Below are 15,564 nucleotides of genomic sequence, written 5' to 3'. Positions count from 1 at the left end.
GCATCTCCGTGAGCGCTACGGAAAAGGAATCGTTGCGTTGGTTGAGAAGGTAATTCATGTGAAATTCATTGTTAAGCGACAAAATATTTATTGCAAACGAAGTTATTTTGAAAGCAAGAAGATGAAAACTGTGTTTCAAATCAATCCAACGCAAGATCAATGTGCTTCGTTTAATAATCTTCTACAACACGATCGATTCCGCAAGAAATAATTTTGTGCTCTTCAACATTAGTTTTATCACTTCGCGTTCTCCCACACTATCGTGATCAGCATCAACACGATCGATTGCACACTGGTTAAATAATTTTCTGCTACACGAGGTATACCTATAGATTTTTTTCACTTCGCGTTCTCCCGGACTAGCTGCCGTCCTATGACCAGCAGCAACACGATCGATTCCGCATTCATATTGTGCAAATAGTAAAAAAAATATCACAAAATTTTAATCATGGAAACACTGAAAGTATGGATTAGTAATAGTTTTATAGAAGAAAACTACTTACGTATTTGTTGACTAAGAATGGGGTTATGTAGTAAGCGTCAGTAGAAAAAAATGTATAACCAAAATTTTGATAATAGCTTAACGATTTTGTTCAGCGGCGCAGCCAAAAATTTTTATAATATAAAGTATGGATTAGTTTAAATTTGTTTCGAAATTCCGCGGAATTCCGTTAAATTTCGTTAGAAGCTAGTTTTTTCTATCGAAATTTTTGTAATTTTACGAAACGAAACGAAATCAAGAAATCAGATTTCGCCATGCTTAAATTCCGCGAAATTCCGCGGAATTTCGTTTCGAACCACCTTAAACGAAATTTTTCGAAATACCGCATATGCTTAGTAATCACTTCTTTTGAGTACATTTTTACAAATTTGCAATACAACAATTACAATCTCTCGGTGCGGCATTTGAAAGTTAACATAAATAAATATACTTTCAACAGAAATTAGTCTCTAGCTACTCGAATTAATCCAATATTCAAGTTTCAACAACATTTTCTGCTGCGCCCTGTAGGACGCCCTGTAGGAATTTTCAGGCAAATGGCCCTCTTCGTCAAACGACCATTTCAGCCGAACGGCGTTTTTTCCCAGATGACTTACTCGACCAAACAAACAGTTAGGGCAAACGCTTTGGCCAAATCTAGACCAACATTTGAAAAGGGCGTAACACCCAAAATTTGATCTCACCAGTATTTTGTCTATGTATATAGCTTTATTGTAGATGAGGAACCGGAAGGAATGACTATTGGCTGTTACGCCCTTTTCAAATGTAGGTCTAGAAATGAAATTGTTGGCCAAACACACTTAATCGACGCTTACATAATTTACTGAAACTCGGCAATCAAGTTTGCCACAATAATCGGTGATTCGGAATTTACCCGAGTTTCGGCAACTTCATCTGTCAAACGTTTAACCTTGCTGTAGAAAAAGAAAACACGCGGAAACTAAGAAAAGTGGAAAAAATCATTTTTTTACCTTAATTTTTTTGGTAGGTACTCTCTTGTTACTATGTCTGAAACTTGATTATGCATATGTACAACATGTGATAGATTTAGTTCGGAAAAGGTATTGTAGGGTAACCGCCCCTTCGGTGGGGTTTGATCCCACGACCCCAGTTGGGTACCTTTTCCGAACTAAATCTATCACATGTTGTACATATGCATAATCAAGTTTCAGACATAGTAATTAATTTCCACTCCGGGTGGCTTAATACCCGGCATATAGGCAATTAACTTTGAATGTACTCTCTTGTTGATTGTTCGTTGCTTATGATTTTTTAAAGGCTGGCTGTAGGGCCTGACACCAAACCCCCTAAATTTCCGGAGGACCATTCCTCCTTATTTCCGGTGGACCATGGTGCACAGTTTCACTTAGAGTCCCTCGCTGGCACTCGGACGATGATCAGCCGCCCCTAACATGGAGAACAGACGCTGTTGTGAGCCGATCCTGACATGGAGAACAGACGCTCAATAAGATTTGCACCTCCGGAGAGGAGCAAACCCCCCTTCCCTGTCAGCATACGACCATAGTTCCCACCGATGTTCCCTAAGCTTGCTCGTATCCCGGTCAGCACCGAGGGGAGGTAGGGATAGGAGTTGCTGGGTAAGAGGCTAAGGACCGCGAGATGGGGTCTATTTTATTCCTTTAGGTACGCTTACCAAATGGAAGTACCAATGGTACGCTTTACCCAGCATTTGCCGTGCCGTTTTGGTAGGTATTCAATCTGATTTAATTTGTTTGGTAATAGTAATCTTTCCAAAATTCAATTTGACATTGACTTAAACTGCCCATGATCGCATATTTGTAACAATCGTCAAAAGTAGGCATGGGAGAAATGGAACGATGAAGTTTGTGATATGCATTAGTATGGAAATTTAACTCATTTTCAAAAAAAAATCCTAATAATTGCACAAACACTTTTTGCAGTTAAAATCATCGGCAGCTATATCTGCATCACTTAATATTTGAGTGCAAATCAATTGTGCTAATTTTTGTTCAAGGAACATGGCACACCGGTGAAATAATTTTCCAGTGTTACAATTATGCGGTCACTATGCTCGATGTTACAAAACAACTTGGTAGTTTTTTCAAGATTTTTAGAACAAACTTTCAGATTTCACCAACTTAGATGAAAGAACTAACAATTTAAAGACGATCAGGGATGGAATGCTCCTCAGATTGAATCGGGAGAAGAAAAAAAATGCTCACTGCTCTCGACAAACGAATCTTTGCTCTTCTCTTTTGTACTTTTGCGTTTCTCTCTTTTTTGGGTAGCTCCGAAATATATTCATTTCTCAATGGTAAATGGTTTGACTCAATGAGGTGAGGAAAAAGTTGCTCATTGAGTATCTTTGAGCCTCTTTCCGACGGATGGAATTGGTGGTGGCGAATACATTTATGATAATTATTTGGCTAATCTAACGGTAGCCAGTAAGTTATTGTATTTATTGTGTTTGCTTAGTAAACAATTCAATCACTGTCATAATGCGTGTTTAGGACTGTTCCATTTAGTTTTTACACGTTGAAGACATTAAAAGAACTTAATAATTTTCATTCAAAATTGAAGCAGTCGAACAAATCTTGTATTATTTGGTCAAAACGGTATACATTGGAGTCGCTTTTCAGCGGTTTGATATGAGGCTTCCTTTTATGCGGTTTTATGGTGCCTTTATGCCACTAAGATCAAGGGATCGCTCCTGGCCCTTACCTTTTCATCTTCTTTAATCATCATTATCTTCATCTACCTATCTATATAAAATGAGTTTGAATCTCCTTTGAAGAAACTCATGAACGGATGGACCAATTTGCAAGATTTCCTTACTAATCGATACATTTTGAGGTCAGCTGTATATGTATGAAAAGATTGCTGGCAAAGTTGAATAAATGTAAAAATAGAACGTTATTGTGAGTTCTGAAGAAATCTATCAGCTTGATCGGAAATCGATCTAGAGGGCGACGCCTCAATCAACTAATCGATTAACAGTTAGGTTGAAATAAAAACAACGCGAGCAAGATCGGGCAGATTCGACTAGTCTTTATATCAAAATGAGTTGCCTTTGAGGCAATATAACTCATGAACGGATGGACTGATTTGCAAGATTTTCTCACTAATCGAATCGTCTTGGGATCAGCTGTGTTTGTACATACTAATAGTTGTTCAATTTGCCGGGGAAAGTTGAGAAGTTGTCTAAATGCAACGGTTTCATAAGAAAGCCATCAAGCTCGAACTGAAATCGATCTAGAGTGCGACACCTCAATCAACTAAATGATTGACATATCACAAATAAAACCCGAGCGAGATCGGGCAGGTTCGCCTAGTAGGTATGTATAAGATAATTTCGTCAATAATCTCTTTGCATTTCAAAATCTAATTGCTAACCAGATACATGTAGAATTGGCTACATCAAGCTGCCTGTTGCTTAGAAGCAGTAAATAATTGATGTAAACATAGAATGGTGTTCTTTTCTACCCGTTCATGGATGCTATACACGGTTCCTATTCTCATGCTGGTTTCATAAAGGTACGAATGTGCGAGGCTGATGTGCTGGTAGCGATGGTATGACAGAAGTGTGCTTTCATTCCTCTGTACGTTCAGTTGGGAAGAACAACAAAAATGATGCACCTCAAAAAGACACATTGAGACAAACGGTTTCTCTCAAAGAGAGCCGCTCCTCATTTTTCCCACAACGAAGAGCATCTTTTTTCTATGTTTTGATCATGTCTGTGATGTTTTGTTGCTCATTTTTGGTGAACTTTTTTCTGCACATTGAGCTCATTGTGCGAGTAAATGCCAAGCCTGAAGACGATTCATGAGCCTAACTCAAAATCGCAAAAAATGCAATTGTTACAAACATGCGATCATGGGCAGTAAAGATCATCTATTGCGTTTATTTAAAACTTGGCGATCATGGAATACATTTCAATGGGAAAATATAACTATATGGAATCGCAGAATATTAGATGGCTGTCAGAGTGTATGAAGATCGTTTTGGGAGTTTGATGCTACCAAGAACACCACAGGTTTTTCTTTAGTACAGTCAGCTCTCTACATCCAGATGTTCTATAATCGATATCTCTCCATATGTCGATGGATTTCTCGGTCCCTTCAATCTCTACATCTCGATAACCTCTTTATATCGATATCTCTCTGTTTCGATGTGTTCTGGTCATATTTTGTTTAGGATTCTCTCTCCCTTTGTCAATATATTCAAATTTGTAGGTTACTACACCATCTTTGGACAATAACAAATACATCAGAAACAAGAGATGACATTTGTTTTGTTGTCGTTTTTCATAGCCACGAGCACTTTTCGATCTAGTACCCATTTAAAATTTTCTTTCTTTCCTCGATTTCTCCTTAACTCGATGGTCAATATCGAGATGTGAAGAGGCGAATCGCAAAAAAAAACCAACCAAATATGTTTTAAAGTCATATTGATTGACAGTATTATTACGCATTGCAAGAAAAATTTGGATACCTGGAAAATTCAAAGCGCCTCCAATGAATATTTTCCTGGCTAGTGTTCGAAGACAGCTATGGCAAATTTGCTATGTTTTGTTTATATTTATAATTTTAGCATTTCTAAATTAATCAATCTGAAGAGGAACAGGATTAGTTAGGATCAGGGTTTCGACTTTTCGTTTCAATGAGACCAAAGCAAGCGTTTTTCAGGCCAAGCGAAAATCTTTTTTCGTTGTTTATGTTGAGGATCATCTATCACACATCAATATTTTCTTTAGAATTAGCCTTGGAAGATCAACGAAAATCTTGCGTATTAGATGAAAAATCTTTTTCGTTCCATCACTTTTACCACTCACTCACTTTTCGCGATAATTATCGCAGAACAATTACAAAATTGTATAGCCGCGCCGGAATTCAAACCCAGAATAGTAACAATAATAGCTGTGGGGATGCGCTTACTTTAGCCACATAAGCCACTACTATTTGCATGTATGATGCCACGAAAAGACTCGAATATGAAAGAAAAAGAGCAAACCAGTGATTGGCGGCAATCGAAGTGAGCGAAAAATGGTTATCACTCTAGAGGCTGTTTTTCTTTCACGAAAAGCGATTTTTCCCCGAAAATTTTCGTGAGGGAGCATCCTGTGCTCCTGAGATTGAGTGAGCATTACGATCCCTGGTGAGGATGTTTAACGCTCTTCTTATTCGATGGGTTTACATTTCTACTGGAAATTTGTCAGTGGGGAATCGCACAATTCCGAAACAAAAATATTTTACTGCACGAAAGAATAAATTACAATGCCCAGGACTATGCCCAAGGACTTGACGACCCCACACCTGGCCACTGCGAGTTGTGGAGCTTGCTAAAGCTGGGGGGGCTTATATGAAAAGCAGCATCTACATGCAGACCCTACCTTAGCGACTGTGCTTCGCTCATAGCGCACTAGCCTGAATCCTGGTGATGGGTAGTATTTTCTAACAGACTTGATACGGTGGCCTCATGGTAAGGCAGAAGGTCCATCCAGGTTCACTAAGCCGCCCGTAACCAATCATTATATGGCCGGGGTTCAGCCAAATCGCACCAAGCGCCAACAAAAAATCACCCATTTTTCTGTCAAAGATTTCGTTTATCAGATTTAAGTGATCACAAATCGTATCGGATATCCCTCAACCTCATAACTAAGGATATCCAACAACAAACGAACAAATGAATTGATATCAAATCATTTCCGTTTCCGTTTTACGAATAAAATATTATAAGTCGCCAAAGTCTGCCAAAACGCACTAGGCAGAACACGGACCATATAAGAGTTTTAGAACATGAAACCATAACACTGAAGCACTGAACCAATTTATATTAGATTTTTATGCAGTCCACCAACATAATCAGGAACACTTTTGGGGTAAAATTAACTTTACTATAATGGTTTTTATAATACAATGGGACAAGGGATCAATTTTTTCTCTCTTTAATCTGTTTATATAATGGTAGGGCACTTGGGATTTAATGACATTTAATTTGTTCTAATTATTGAATTCAATTCAACGCACACTATGTATGATTTGTTCTATACGGAGATTGCCCTCTGCGCGTTATTTCCGCGTAGCCTTCCAAATTTTTCTTTTTCTCTGTATTTTTATTTTGAGTAATCTGAAAATAAATAAAAATAGTAATTTATTGGATCTCGGCAAAGCACTTAACCGATCAATTCGGTAATGTACTACCGAACAGTATGGTCATTTTTGATAGCTGTATCTCATATTTTACGACCATTCGTCATTTTGAACATTTGCCGAGATTTTTACCGAAATCTCAGCTATTGGATTCTAGGCAATTTATTTTGCCGACCTCGGTGAAAAAAAAGTTTCGATCTAATAATCGAGGACATTTAAAAGTCATCTATTTCAACTCAACAGCTTTCTGCCGAATATTTTTTAGTCAAATGATCCTCACACTTTTTAATAATTTCCCATAAAATTGCCGAAGAGTTTATTAAGCACAACACACAGAAATTCCCGTTCAAAGAAATACTTTTAAAATTAAAAAGAACTCCATTCAAATACCGCAAAGTTCAGCGAGAAAATTTGATTTTTTTTGTAGAAATTCTGAAAAATTTTAGTGGAACTTCATAATAAAAATTTAAAAAATCGCGTGGGAATTCCGAATTATTTCGTATGGGAATTCCGAACTATTCTTTGTGGAAACCCAAAGTTTTTTTTTTGATATCCACGCTTTGAACAATCTTCAGCAGAATCTCTGAGGAAATCCTGCAGAATTTTTCGTAATAATTCCTTCCGTGGATATTTCAAAGAGTTTTCTGTGTAAAATTAAAACAATATTCAACAGAAATCCAGAAGGTTTTTCATGGATATTCTGAACACTTTCCTGCAGAAATTTGTAACAATTCTCCGTGAAAATTCTGAAAAAAATCTTATGTTAATTCCGAAGTATTTTCCATGGAAACTCCAAACAACTCCAACAACAAGAATTTGTCTTTTGGTGAGAAAATCAGTCTCTCAAAAATTCAGCTCAATCGCTTGTTGCATAAGCTAGCGCAATTGATTTGAAGTTTGTATGGGGATTTCAGTCAAAATGTATAGGAAAATACACCTCCGTCACTCATTCCATCTGGAAATTGATTCTGATTGCTCGATTGAGCTCAGAATTGCAGAAAGGGCAGTTGGTCTGCTACAGAACAATTTCACAGAACGTTGTACGATGATTAAATGAACTTTTATTTAGCTTGTCACCATACTCTCCCCTTTAAAATGGGTTTTTCATCACATCTTTTTAATTTTCTTTTCTACATTTTTTGCATGTTCTAGAAAGTTTTAGATAAAAGTTATAACAGTTTTATTGGATTTTTTAGTCATATTTGATTTAATTACTACTTGACAACGGGCAAATTGTGGCAGTCAATCTCATACGCATAACAAAGTACAAAAATGAACTTTAAATTAATACCTGAACTGTAGAGTTGTAAGCGAATGTAAGGAATGTTTCGTCAAAAACCATTTCCTAATTTGCAAGTTAGAGTTGATGAACCAATGCACCATGCGTCTCCATATGCTTGTATGCTTGCACATCGCACATGTTCAAAACTTGTTGGCATAAAGAGCAATAAATCTTTATAAACTAATGAAACTACGAGAACTTTTGCTACAACTCTCGCGAAAACGTATACCTTCCATGTTGTAAAGTGGGAAGGCTGAATACCTCCACAGAAGCGCGTCGACTTACTGATCAAATGTTTCGAAGACACCATTACACTAAATAACATAATAAAGGTATCAATGGAATGAACGCACTAAAAACACGATTTTAGCCACTGTGCAACGGTACCCCCAGCTGATAAAAAATATCGTCAGCCATGATTGGCGGAAGCAATGGGCTGCTTCCAGGACCTTGCAGCTACGAAAGCTCCAAGGATCCACGGCACCCTGCAACAACAGTCTCAAAGACCAACAATCCATACCAGGAACACGAAAACTGTTGCTCTCAGAGTGAACAAGGCGTTCTGTGGTCAATTTGGTTTGTTTGACTACGATGTGAACATCGTCATCGCTCACTAATGATCTAATTTATTGCGAAAATCCTCCACTCCGAATAGTTTGTTTTTGCGAAAATCCTTCGCTCTGAAAAGTTTCCCTTTTTGATCTGTTTTATGGATCAATGTTTTGCGCTAAGTTTGGGTTTCCTGTCTGGATGCAGCGATTCAACTCCGGAGAACAGCGCGTTTCAATAATTGGATTCTTGGATATCCGTACAGCCATAGTTGGCAACAATGTTTTTAAAGCGTGTAGCTCTAATTTGTTTTGTTAATTGTCTTGTACTGTATTTTTTGTTGGTTTACGGAAGGGTGGACCTGTGGGTCGCTGCTTTCAGTCCCCTCTCCTGCCAGTTGCTCCCTTAGCACTGGTGATATCATGACAATGGAAGAACTAAACTCATTTAAAAATTCACGGAAATAAAGAATAAAAAATTTAATGGAAACTGTGTGATTCAAACAATTTAAAAACTACTAAAAGCTCTAAAAAAATCGCAAATCATGTAAATCGCGCTTACGAAGAATACTTTCTTTTCCAGGTGCGCTACGGGAGAATCTTGGCCGAACATCATGTTGGCTTGTCTCAAAGGGCGTCCATGTGATCCCCGAGCCAACAAACCGAACGAACTTTGCGGGTCGACGCTTGCCTACGGGTACTTTGTGTCTTTCATATTTTTCTGTTCATTCTTGGTAAGTCTTCTGCATATCTGATGAATCTTTGTTCCATTTCACTATCCGTTTCCCTAATGCTTTTAGATGTTGAATCTGTTCGTCGCTGTCATCATGGATAACTTTGACTACCTGACGAGAGACTCCAGTATTCTGGGTGCTCATCATTTGGATGAATTTGTGAGGATATGGGCCGAATATGACCCCTCCGCATCGTAAGTTTAAACTTGCCCTTGTATCATCTCAGTTGACATGACTTTTTGGAATCAATTATTTCAGGGGGAAACTTCACTTCTCGGAAATGTTCGACATGTTGAAAAACATGGCTCCACCGCTTGGTTTTGGGAACAAATGTCCAAATAGACTTGCATATAAAAAGCTTACCCGAATGAACATGCCACTAGACGAAGAAGGGAGAGTGAGTTTCACCACGACCCTTTTTGCATTAATTCGGGAAAATTTGAACATCAAAATGAGACCTGGTAAGATGAACGCTTTACACAACGAAATAGTGTCTTTATCATAAACCTAATTTCAGCGGAAGAAATGGATCAAGCCGACAGCGAGCTGCGACAGACGATCAAGCAAATTTGGCCTATTCAAGCGAAGAAGATGATCGACCTGTTGGTACCTCCGAAGGATATGCTCAACACTGGCAAGATGACAGTCGGGAAGATCTACGCCGGGATACTGCTGCTGGAGACGTGGCGGAACAACAAATGCATTCAGCTCGAGTGCGATGCACCCGATCTGCAGGACCGGAAAAGCCATGAAATTCAGGAGGCCTACATCGACGATGGACATCTCCATCCGGGTCACGACCCACGGGGTGCCCATCGGCGATCACCTAGCATACAGTACGGTTACGACCCATGGTTTTTGCTAGGTATGCAATGGGGATTACTCCGTCCGTAATTGGTTTGTGTTTCTGTCTATTGCAGGCGGGGTTCAGCCCTGGAGCGTTCACCTAGTCCAAGGCACCTGCACCACGACATTGGCTTCTCGGAGACGGTGTCCAACGTGGTGGAAATTGCACGTAGGGATCACCTAATTGGTAGGCACCACTATGGGCGCTATAGATACGATAGAGGTATTTTTGTTCCGCATTTTGCACAATTCACATACTCCATTCCCCCCACGGTACCTATATTTGTTTTCCTGATTGGCGAGGGTCGGTAAGTCGGTCAGCCGGTGCAGCTGATCGGTCGTAATGGGACAGGACGGGATCGATGATGGTGTGCCAAGCAGTATCAGGAATTAAATTAACATTCGAATCATGTGTCCCAACTTCACTCATTTCAACAAAGCTGTAGTTATCGCATGTTGATAGCAGTTGATATTACTTCGTTTTTAAGGTATGGTAGTGAAGTTTTGTCTTGTCTGTTTCTGGAGGAGTGAGCATAACTACTTGTGTTTAACTATCATTGCAATTTTCCTATTTCCATACTTATTTAAGGCGCTCGAATACATTATCGAGCTGCACTTGGGAATTATTTGTGAATCGTCAACTTGCAACTTGCAACGTCATCGTTCGTCAATCGTCAACTTGCGAAAGCAACATTTGAATTTTTCTTGATGACTACTTTTCCATAAAAAATGTGCCAGACAATTGCCAGACAATAATGAATACTCTTGCCACTCGATTGCATGTGTACAAACAATACATGGGGAAGAGTTAATTTGGAGAAAGAATTGTGCACAACTTCTTGACTTTTCTGGAAAATATTATGAATTTAATCTGCTTTCGTATTGTCGCATTGTATGACTTCTTATTTCACATCCAAAGACCCGCAAATCTCGAACCGTCGTGTTGGACATTCTACGCTAGGGCTTTCCATTGAAAGTTTAAAATCCCCAGAAAATCAAAATAATTTCACAGAATACTCAGGAATTCCAAAATAATCTAAAAGGATTTCCAGAAGTCTCCAAATTGTCTTAAATCTCAACAAATAATAACAGCGGTTTAATGCAGTCCTGATCAAATTGAGTTCAAACTGGAATCACACAATTCTATAAATTCAACTTCATTCAACTAAATTAAATCAACCGAAAAAAGATTAGTGAGCAGATCATAAAGATACCGATCAAGAAAATGTTTAACCATTTCGTTTATTACGCCCCCGCAAAATGTCATTAACCGTGCGCCTCCATACATGTACAAAGTCGATAGAGACTCTAAGCGAATAAAGTGATGAACCTTCTAGCAAAGTTGTATAAGTGATAACACATTAGTGGAGTCATTTTCGGTTCGGTACCTACATCCTCCCTTTACTTTCCAATCCTCACCATAACTGGGGTAGGGCTACGGCAGTTAATTAGGTCTGCGTTCTAAATCAATTCATAGGCCCGAAAACAAATTTGCTATAACTCATCCGTATTCAAACGTAGGCTCAGGACGGATGTTCTGATGTGGTGCTGGTGTTATAGCAAATGAACTTTGCTTTCACTGGTCGAATTTTTAGTCTTTTGGTCATATTTTGAATTAAAATGGGCGATGAAGTCTGCCACCGTGTGACGATGTTTGATGGAATGAATTTCCCCGCATGAAAATTTTGTATTCTGACTTTGTTGGAAGAGTTCAATTTGGTTAACGATGCTTTGCGAACGATATAAAGGAAAAGGCGTCTCCCGCACCCGCATTCATGATGATCAGAAATATCAGGAAAAGAAGATTCAGCACGATACGAATCTCGTCAGGCCAGAACTGTGTAATGTTCAGTTCTGCCGAGCCAGCAACTTCACTACAGAGAGTTGGCCCAACGATTTCCACATCTTGGAGGACTTCCTATGGTAAACTACGACACGGTTCTCCCTCAGTATATGATAGGTTTGGACAACTTGCGGCTTGGTGTCTCATTGAAACTTCGTAGGGGCTCATCAAACGACCCAATAGCAACCAAGTGTCGGCTGGGGTGGGCTGTTTATGGTATTTAGTGCAGTGTCCGAGCCGCGGTCAACTTTCATTCCGCAGCAGCAGATTGGGATAGTTTAATGAACGAACAATAGATAATGATGGAATCTCGAATCAACATGAAGTCTGGAGTAAGAGGATTTTTTTGTTTTGTGTATTCCTATTGGAGGTAGCACCGACGAGAGGTACCACAACTGGGAAGTGCCGAAGGTGTTCAGCATTATTATTTTCTGGTGCAGCGTCAACGTACGAAGAACCAACCACATTTTGTTGAGAAAATTTTCCCACCAGCGCGTTCCAATTCAACGTCATTATCAATCGTATCGAATTTGCGAATGGGATACCCAGAATTTTGACTACGTTTGCCATTTGCAGCCACTGGGTATCGATTGTCTGTCCGTCGCAGTATCCGACATTTATTGCAATTGTTTTGCGCAAATTTAATTTTGCGCCGTCTGCAGCAGCGAAACAATTGAATATTTCACGGGTCGTTTCTATCCGTGCCTCCATTATGACGACGACGCTAATATCGTCAGCATATGCCACAACAAATATTCCCCACACACTGGAGAATCAGGTGACCGGAAATCAAAAATCGACTTTTTCTGATTTGTAATTTAAGTTCACCTACTAAAAACTAATGCTTCGGACCAGAATATCAGCCCTCTAAGTCACATGGTTGCCGAGATATAGGCATCAGAACCAAGCACTATTTAGATTGCGGGTAGCGTGCGGAAAAATAGGTAGTAAAACATCCTAAAATGGCCCTATGAAAAAATAAAAATAATTTCATACCAAATGTTTCATACAATCAAAGTTTCTCAAAGTTTCGCCTAGGGACTACCACCACTGGACTTCCCAGAATGCATTAAAACTAAATCCAGCTGCTTATGGCTGCAAATCTACGATTCCGAACACTTATTCGGAAAAAAGTGAATAATTTTGAAACACTAATTATGGGTATTTTTATAACATACGGCAGACTATGATGGGCTGGATACCAATTTCATACATGTGCTAAAAGAGCATCAAAAGCAGCTTAAATAGAGAGAGTTTATATAACTTGGAAGATGCCGTTGGATTCATGGTAAGCTGTGTACACGATAACTTATGCAACTGGCTCAACAATAGGAGGCATCCCATTATCTATCAAGTATCAAGGTAGGTAAGAAAATACGAAAAACAATAAACTTTTGCGATTTTTCGATACACATGGGAACATATGTCGACAAGCGATCTGTTGAGTAAATACGGTCGAGTCGAGACCGTGCGTTTCGATTGATGTACGTGAACCCGGCATCACGTGGACACAGCCTCTTGCATACGGACGGCTGCTTTTAGGGACGGGCTTGTATTCGGACTGGATGAGTCGCATGCACGCAGTACGCAGTTGAAATCGCCGCGCCAGCGAGGATGATGTTTGCACTGTGGTGACGGAGGTAGTACGCCAGTGTACTATTGAGTCTTCTCTACTCTGTTCGCTGCGCGGTACCGGAGGGAACGTAAATGTAAATGTTGCAGATCGTCGTGTCGTGCGCTCGTAGCGAGATCAACCGGCTATCCAGACTCTTCTCCATGTGAGTGACCTGGATGTGCTCCTTCAGCGCAACAGCTGTGCCTCTCCTCGTGTGGTCTACATAAGCGAAAACGACAAAGCCGTTCGTTCTCGACTTCTTGCAGACACACGATATCGAGGCTTTGGCTGCTGATAAAGGTTCGGAGTGCGTTGAGCTTCGTGGAGTTCGTGTGGAGTTGCTCCGATGTTGATGGATCCGAGGTTGTACGACGTTAGAGCCATTTACGGTAAAGAATCCACGCCCTGCTCGTCGTCACTGGCGTCGCTTTCGTTGTTTTTATTCCAGGTAGACGTCCTCGGCTTTTTTGTGGATGTTGAGGACTCATCCGTTTCGTTGTCGGCGGTTCGACTTTGCGATCGAGTCGCAGCCTTTTAAAAAAACGTTGACCAAGGCTACGTCGGTGCTGTATGTTTGTGTTTGCAATGACGACGACGATAAGTTGCGCGCGCTTTGTATGTGCAGAAACGGGCCTGGGGACATCGTTAGTGCGTTGCTCGGTGGTTGGCTGGTCTATATAATTGTTGAGTAAGACGGTTCGCTCTGACTCGCCGGCTTCGGCAACTCGGGAAAGGCCTCTAGCGATGCTGGTGGTGGAGCGACAGTACGCTGTCCGACCGGTTTGACGATCGCGCCGCTCCTCTTTTTCGGTTGTGGTCGTGGCCCAGCTTGTTTGGTCACGTTGGCGTAGCTATTCTGGACCAGCAGTTTCTTGTTCTGCACACAAGAAATGGGCTTGCTCTTTGCAGTGTTTGCATGAGGAGATCTTGCCCCTTGTAGACGATGTACGCCTGCTAGCCATCGATCGTGACCCACGAATCGATATTTCGTTGAATCAGCATACGAGCCGACCATATGCCGAGCGGAATCCCACCAAACTCAAAGCCATCACCACACGCCAAGTCAAGCATCGAGAACACTTCACCGAACGCACTAAGGAATTCGGCGATCTTTTTTTCGGAAACGTTTTCCGGCAAATCGTGCACCTTCACTTCAACACTTCCATCTTCCATAGTAATTCGCAACTTAAGCTTGTTTCCCGCTATATCCACTTCTTGTTCCTCGTCGTGCTCGTTCACGATTTTTTGTGCGAGCGTCAGGTCTTTAACCATGACGAACGCATATTATTCACCACGGTGGAATCTCCGACATCTTCCTTCTTTAGCCCTAAAACTGTGTAGCAGAAGCCATGCACCTTCTAAAATGACGGCTTCACTGGGAAGCGGGAGCAATCTAAACGAAACATATTTTCACGCCTCATCGCGGATCACTGAAGCGCGGCACGGACGAATGAAAAATAAACCACTGGGTTTAATCGCTTGACTTTCGGAGAACTTTTGAAAATACGTCTCAGAAGCTGAGCGGTAACTGAGGATGACAAACGAGCGAGAATACTACTAGATAAAACAACGCATTGGGTCGGTGAGAGATTTGAGACAGATTTTTTTTAAATAAACCCAACTTTCCAAACAGTTATCCAATGGCTGTGCGTCGTTTAGTCGGCTTGGAGTGCAAGCTTATAAAAGAAACATCGATAGCAGATTGTGTACGTGATTAGATCTATGACTACGAAAAAAAAGGTTACGGCAATTTCCTGTGTCCTTTTCATGTCCTTTTTCAGATTCACGGAAAAATCATTATCCAGAGTATTTGGGCCTCGGGTACTGAATGGGACGAGAAAATTAGTCCATAATAGTTTGGACTGGCGGCAATGCTTCGGTCAACTAGAATGTCTTCGCATACCTCTTTGTTACTTTGCTTCATCCTTCAATAGAGATCAATAGAAGCTCATGTATTCGTTGATGCAAGCAAATCAGCATACAGCTGCGTCGTCTCCACTGAATACATTATAAATCTTGCGACTAGAACTCAAGGCCGCAGTACTTGGAGCTCAATATCGTA

At 40.3% G+C, this 15,564-nt stretch overlaps 1 protein-coding gene across 10 annotated transcripts in view; it reads left to right on the top strand.

The window, feature by feature from the left end:
- Positions 1-15,564, top strand: part of LOC134224687 (voltage-dependent calcium channel type A subunit alpha-1-like) — a 168,800-nt gene that overhangs the window by 139,142 nt on the left and 14,094 nt on the right. For 3 of the 10 annotated variants that reach the window (XM_062704192.1, XM_062704198.1, XM_062704191.1), the window contains exons 18-22: positions 9,048-9,198; positions 9,265-9,392; positions 9,457-9,659; positions 9,716-10,034; positions 10,119-10,231. In XM_062704192.1, coding sequence (XP_062560176.1) covers positions 9,048-9,198; positions 9,265-9,392; positions 9,457-9,659; positions 9,716-10,034; positions 10,119-10,231 — 914 coding nt within the window. Of the gene's footprint in view, positions 1-9,047; positions 9,199-9,264; positions 9,393-9,456; positions 9,660-9,715; positions 10,064-10,118; positions 10,268-15,564 lie in introns of all 10 variants that reach the window. The other 7 variants (XM_062704190.1, XM_062704189.1, XM_062704196.1 and 4 more) reach the window with 3 other exon arrangements.

Source organism: Armigeres subalbatus, chromosome 3 (assembly GCF_024139115.2).
Source record: "Armigeres subalbatus isolate Guangzhou_Male chromosome 3, GZ_Asu_2, whole genome shotgun sequence".
In the NCBI taxonomy this organism is placed as follows: domain Eukaryota; kingdom Metazoa; phylum Arthropoda; class Insecta; order Diptera; family Culicidae; genus Armigeres; species Armigeres subalbatus.
The sequence above is the reverse complement of the archived record's forward strand: the minus strand, read 5'-3'. Positions and strand labels throughout refer to the sequence as shown.